Source organism: Vigna umbellata, chromosome 1 (assembly GCF_029865625.1).
Source record: "Vigna umbellata cultivar VRB3 chromosome 1, Vumbellata_1.0, whole genome shotgun sequence".
NCBI lineage: Eukaryota > Viridiplantae > Streptophyta > Magnoliopsida > Fabales > Fabaceae > Vigna > Vigna umbellata.
In genome coordinates, this window is record NC_142165.1 from 77,825,056 (window position 1) to 77,831,380 (window position 6,325).

Here is a 6,325-nt window from a genome sequence, read left to right on the forward strand (position 1 = left end):
TTTTTTCACGAATTTATTCACACCCCACCACTGATAATTCGCAAGTTGATAGAAAGTGTGAACAACGTCAAAATATATATATTTGATATGTGAAATTAAACATTAATAAAGGTATGATAAAATTAAAATAACTCGTAATAATATGTGAAAAGATATATATATTAAATATTGCAATAAATGAATATTTTATATCATGAAAAAGGAAGGAACCTTTTGAATAATTAACCATAGTCGGCATTAATTAATGATATTTGAATAATGATATTTCGTATATAAAGGTAAATATTAATAAATATGGGTGGAATAATTTATAAAAGAAGATTTATATTTATTTATATACTTTAAATTAATCAGTCGATGAGACTTTCAGTAACGTTTTATGATAGGCTTCACGAACATTTCTATCCAACTCATCGTTATATATTTTCAACCTTCTGTCATTTATCCTTGAACGCGTTGTTGAACTCTTCACTTTGCCAGCTTCATTACACAGGTTTGTCTACATAGCGCTTCTAGTTTCAAAGAGTTTTAAGCTTTCGTTTTGTTCACATATAGGATTTGGTTTCAGTGAAAACAGAATGTCAGCACAGAAACGCCCTCATGAGCAACCCCAAGATGAAGCTGGTACGTGCCCTTTCCGTCTGAATCTTCTCAATTTTAATCTTAATTTCATTTATTCATGTGTTTCGTTTGTAATCCTTTTTTTTCCCATTTATTTCTTCTTTGTTTTCTCCAGAATCAGAGCAAAACGGTTCCTTGAGCAACCTGGACAAAGACAAGGAGTACGCTATGCTGTTTACTTTGTTAATCACTGTTTTTGTTTTTTGATCGACATTTCTGGTGGTTATTTTTATGTAGATTTTGCTGTTCGGTCTATATGCGTGATTCTGTGTCTGTAGTGTAATTTTGCGTTGTGTTTCGGAGTGTTACTGTATGTATTCCATGTGCTTTTCTCTTTATTCAGTTGTTTACTTTGTAATCTTTTGATTTTTCATGATAATCGATCTGGCTGCTTGAATTTCCGTGTCGATTTTGGTTCTACCTCAGCGTGATTCATATAACATAAACTTTAATATGGATTCTACTTGTTTTTGGTAAATCTATTTTTAACATCATGTATGTAGTGACATTTTTCATTGGGTTGCTGCTTTCTTAAGCTAAGAAATGCACAACTTTATAGTAATATAACGTTCTTCAAAACTCAAATATAGCTGGGTGAAAATCGATCACCTCAAATGAAACTGCTTTACAATACTTCTTTGCCATGATTTGTGTGAAAAGTTATGTATTTTTCTTTTCAGCAATACTTTCATAGGATATCAATAAAATCAGTGTCGACCATCTGTTCTAGTGGGTGTCAATTTCTTCTCACAATACATTGACCTAGGACAAGGAGTGGAGAATTTTGCAGTTTTGACAATCATCTCATTAAAATATTAAATATTAATGTTTGCTAATGTTTGTTTACAGGTACGTGGTTATGGATTTGTCAATTTTGAAGTGTGGTATCTGCCGAGGTATGTCATTTATTACTGATGCCTTGTTCCTTAAGGTTCTACCAAAGGAAACAATATCAATTTATGAATTTCTGCGTTCCTTAGCTCCTTTTATTATGTCTTGTATCCTCCAGCACCCCGTTATGCATTATGATTAGTGTCCTTTAGTAAAGACTTTATTAAGAAAAGAAATAAAACTGGCATTGTGACATTATTTTGAGCAATTCTATCATTTGAAAATTTTAGTAACAAAAAGCCTTGCCTTGTTTATTATGCAAAAAAAGTTTGTGAAAGTATTATTTCTGATTCCTGTATTGTTCCAAATTCCCGAAATTATCTGAGCTTGCATCCCTTTCATCTTTTATTTTAATTTCCATCGCACCCTTTCTTTAAAAACTCCCAAATTTTATTGATCATCATTATTTGTCAGCATAATGGATGACAATGCAACAAGCAAGGTTGCTCTATTTTTTTTTTTTTTTATTTTCTGTAGTTCCTTCTTTTGTAAATTTTCATTTGAGTAACCACTATATTGTCTGATAGGGTGGAACCTTTGTACACATTTTCAACGACATCCGATAGAAGACATTAAGATAAAGTTTCATTCGAATATCCCATAAGTTATAATATTTACTACTAAACAGTGAAAGTGCAATTGAAATAGAAGAACTTTCAGGATTCATTATAGTGATATTAGATTTGTGCTTGTGCTTAAAAATTATATGTGAACTCATTCATCACATATCCCTTGGAGTGTTCAAAACTATTCTTCAATTCTTTTCAAGAGATAAAAAGGATATTTGATTCTAAAAATTACTTGTCATATAGTCCATTCTAGTTACATGCATGCAATTGTCGACCTTCATCATTTCAAATTATTAAACTTTTCTACAGATTCCATTTTGACAGAAATCTAAGGTAAGATTTAGATTCAAAAGATACCATTTAATTTATAAAAACTTATTTATATATATATATATATATATATATATATATATATATATATATTTAGCATAAAGTAAATTTAGTTTACAGAAAAATCTATATCATTTTTCTATTATTTTTCTGCCATAACTAAGTCAAAACTCGTTGAAACATGTTCATATATTGAAACTTTCAGAACATTTTGTGGAAGAGATACATTAATCTTGTAAGTTTTAATTCTCGTACAGACAATCTATGTGGCAATGAACCAACATAATGATCTCTTACAAATTTACCTGTTTTAAATAGATTTTATGTGGCGTCTGCAATGGTGAACCTTTTATAACAATATACTGATGTGTCAAATAATGCAGCATGTAAGGCATATTTGATTTGCTTTCCCAATTTACAAATTATATAGTAAAAGATACGTTATTTCGTTTTATGTGTAGGATTCATTCAGAACACAATGACGCTGATGGAATGCTTACATAAGTTTTGCAAAGAATGCATTGAGAAATCCATGCGCCTTGGGTTGGTCCACAAACTGCAATCTATGTTATTGTCTTACAGATTTAGTTGGGATATCTTAGTTTATTTTTACAAGTGCTAATGGATCCAAATTGGTTTTATTGTAGAGTCAATAAGTGTCCTGTTTGTGATGTTCATGTTGATAGTCAATTGTCACTGAGAGAAGATTCACAATACGATGCTTTAGTTACTGCCATAGTGCCACATGTTGTGAAGTACAAGAAAAAGGTAATAAGATGGAAATGTTGTATAGGATTGAAAAATATCTTTATATGAATAAAAAAACTCATGAACATGGTTTTCTGACACAGGGGGAAGTGGCTTTGCGTGTGCCCAGGAGGACAAATGATCAAGAGGTGCAACTTTGCTAAAAAAAAGTTTTGATATTTAAATGTTTATTAAAAATTGGTTAGATTTGTTTTTAGTTTTCGATTTTGAAAAGAAATTAAAATTTGTTATTGTCCAAAACTTTGATATATTTTAGTCTTTAAACTTTTAAAATAAATGAATGCAATTTTTTAAAATTAATTATATTAAATTTATTTTACATGTGAAATGCTTTTCATACTAGTATAGTATGAATTGTTTATTTTATTTTATCTATATTTAGTTCAATGTCAATTGAGAAATATATTTGATATGTTAACGTAACTAGGTTAAAAGAATTATATCTATTTATTTTTAAAGTTAAAAAATCAAAATGTAGTAAAATATAGAATATGAACAAATTTTAATTTTGAATAAAAATTCAAAGATTAAAAATATATTTAACTTTTAGAAATAACCAAAAACTTATTTAACTTTACAAATAACGACATTTATTGTTTTTGTTACTTTATCATGCAAGTTATGAAGAGGCCTTGAATAACAAACTATAGTAATGTTTTTTCTTCTAACCATCCACTCTTTAGGTTATAATTTGAATGTTTTACGTTTGAACAATAACTTTTTAGAGTTATTCTTATTGAACTACAAGGTGTTTCTCTTTTTCTTTATTTTACATTGAGTATACCATTTGTAATACCAACAGGCAAGTTTTCAACAGAGTAACGCCAGTGTTAGTGGCGAGAAGGCTAGGAGTAATCGTCTCGCCAAGTTTGTTGATCATCTACGTAAATCTGATGAGAACGTTGACGAGGTATTTTTTTTTTCTTTTTTCTAATAATAATTGTTTATACATTACTAGTACTGGACTATAGACTCTACAAGAACTTCTAGCTTTCAAGGTCACTCTGGCTAGAAGTAATGAAGGCATCTTTCTCATAAACGAAGGCATCTTTCTCATAAACGAAGGCATCTTTGCTTTTACATGGAGTTGCTACTTCCATAGTTTCTTAGATTTTATTATAGTAAACTTTCTATAAATTTGTATCACAATCTAACAATATTTATCAGCAACGTTGTTAAGTTCTCTTTCTTTGTATGTTTCTGTAATGGGCATTGGCACTGTTGCAATGATACAATGACTAGGTCTTGTGTTATTTCAGATGGAGATTCACCTTGTGCTTATCTCTTTGGATGAGCAAAGGATACCGAGTTTGCAGGAACCATATCTTTTATGCAGGCCTACTTGCTCAGTGAAGACACTGTGCAAGGTTATATATCTCTCCATGTAAATCATTTTTGTGTGCTATATTTCATATTAATTCTGATTGGATTTCTATGTGCAGTATGTTGAAATCAAAGCTGAGCTGCAGGCGGATCAAGTTGAATTATTCTTGATAGAAGAATCAGAAGCCAATGTTGTAACTGGTAACATAACCATTGATCCAGACAAGGACAAATTGCGTGTTCTGCAAGATGAAGAAACTTTGGCTCAACTCTACACTCCGAATGTCACCAACTGTGGTCATCTGGTAAACTCTAAATGTAGCCTACAAAAACCTTTTAATAAATATTATGTGAAGAATGTAAGCAAATAAAATATAATGATATCATCGTATAAGTGGAACTTAGATTATATATATGGGTGTGCGTCTGTGTCTTTTCAAAAGAAGGGATTTTAGTGTCCTTTTTCTGACGTAAAGTATAAGGCATAATTAGATACTTATGTTTTCTCTTTTATAGTACTGTTGCTACCTTGTTAGCTTTCCTTCTTTTATTATCTCATTTTTTTTCTTCTTGAATTTGTTATTTGCAGCTCCTAGCTTATAAGATGAAGTAGTGGAATTCGTATGCTTGGGATTAGCAGATGATGATGAAATAAACCCTTGAACTATTATGTGTATTTGAATAATTAAACAGAACAGTAAAATGTCTGGTTGTTTTTTCCCTTTTAATAATTTTTTCCCATGTTGGAGAAAAAGGTTCTCAACATTTTCGGTTAGTCAGAACCGTGGATATGTGGAGACCTTACAGTGTATCGACTTTCGGTGTTCCAAACTATTTCACAAATATTTTGGTTAAGAATATATGCATGAAGTTGTATTTGGTAATCTTTTAGTGCTATCAGTATTAAGTTTTATTCATATTTTCATGGATTTTGCAACTTTTATCTGTCTAAAGATAGGACGTATATTTAACCTTGGCATATTTTAAAACACAAATTCGGAATTTGATTTGTTCAATCTTCATCCGATAGTCACAATTCTCATGATTTTATGTATGCAATCTGGTTTGGTTGACATCCTAAGTTTGAACAATATTAACCTTTTGTTGTAAGTTGGATGTAACTTTGTAGAAGAGTCTATCCTCATGTTTTTGGTATGATTAAGGCATATATTTTGTTTTGATAAATCAACCTCAACATTTTTAGTTTAAATTTCAGTTGTTCTGTCCAACAGTCACTATTGTGTTGATTATTTTAATAAATGTAAGATTTATTGCAACCAATCTGATCCCCCGTGATGATGTTGAGTTTCATAAAATTAGTTTCTTATCATGGTTAGTAATTATAAAGGAAAATGTTTCGCCGTGCACTTTAATTTGTTGAATACCATTATTGCAACACTTTAGAAGTGTGATGTTTTGGAGTTCCAAAAGAGAGTATCAATCATCTCTTGTTAAACCTAGGTTAGGATACAAACAAAAAGTCTCACATTGGATGAAAACAAGAAATGAGCATAAGTTTATATATACATAAGATATCTTCAATAATAAGAAGTCTTTAAACGTAGTATAAAAAACAAATCCGTGAGTGTTTGATCCAGAGTATAAACCTATGTGTGTTAACCCTCCCTACAATTTAAGATGATATTTTTGAATATTTGAACCGGATTTGTCAAGCTCATAATGGAGATATCAAAACTCAGTGTGAGGTGAATACCATAAGTTATATGGTCTCAACACACACTAATAGGATTTTTCTTTTTTTACATATAATATTTTAAATTTTTTATGTTCATTTTATGTTAGACATAGATTCGAGAAACATA

General features: G+C 30.2%; 1 protein-coding gene across 2 annotated transcripts; it reads left to right on the forward strand.

Moving 5' to 3' along the window:
- The first annotated feature begins 369 nt into the window (after positions 1-369).
- On the forward strand, positions 370-5,386 carry LOC148206462 (putative E3 ubiquitin-protein ligase RING1b). Of its 2 annotated transcripts, none has more exons than XM_088104312.1 (11): positions 370-493; positions 569-624; positions 737-782; positions 1,471-1,517; positions 2,873-2,954; positions 3,059-3,179; positions 3,263-3,307; positions 3,982-4,089; positions 4,439-4,546; positions 4,622-4,807; positions 5,092-5,386. In XM_088104312.1, exons 2-11 carry the CDS (start codon positions 579-581, stop codon positions 5,113-5,115), a joined length of 813 nt encoding a protein of 270 aa, XP_087960438.1. In that variant the 5' UTR covers positions 370-493; positions 569-578; the 3' UTR covers positions 5,116-5,386. The 2 variants fall into 2 exon arrangements, with proteins under 2 accessions (XP_087960438.1, XP_087960440.1); XM_088104314.1 differs by having other exon boundaries at positions 3,997-4,089.
- Positions 5,387-6,325: the final 939 nt, after the last annotated feature.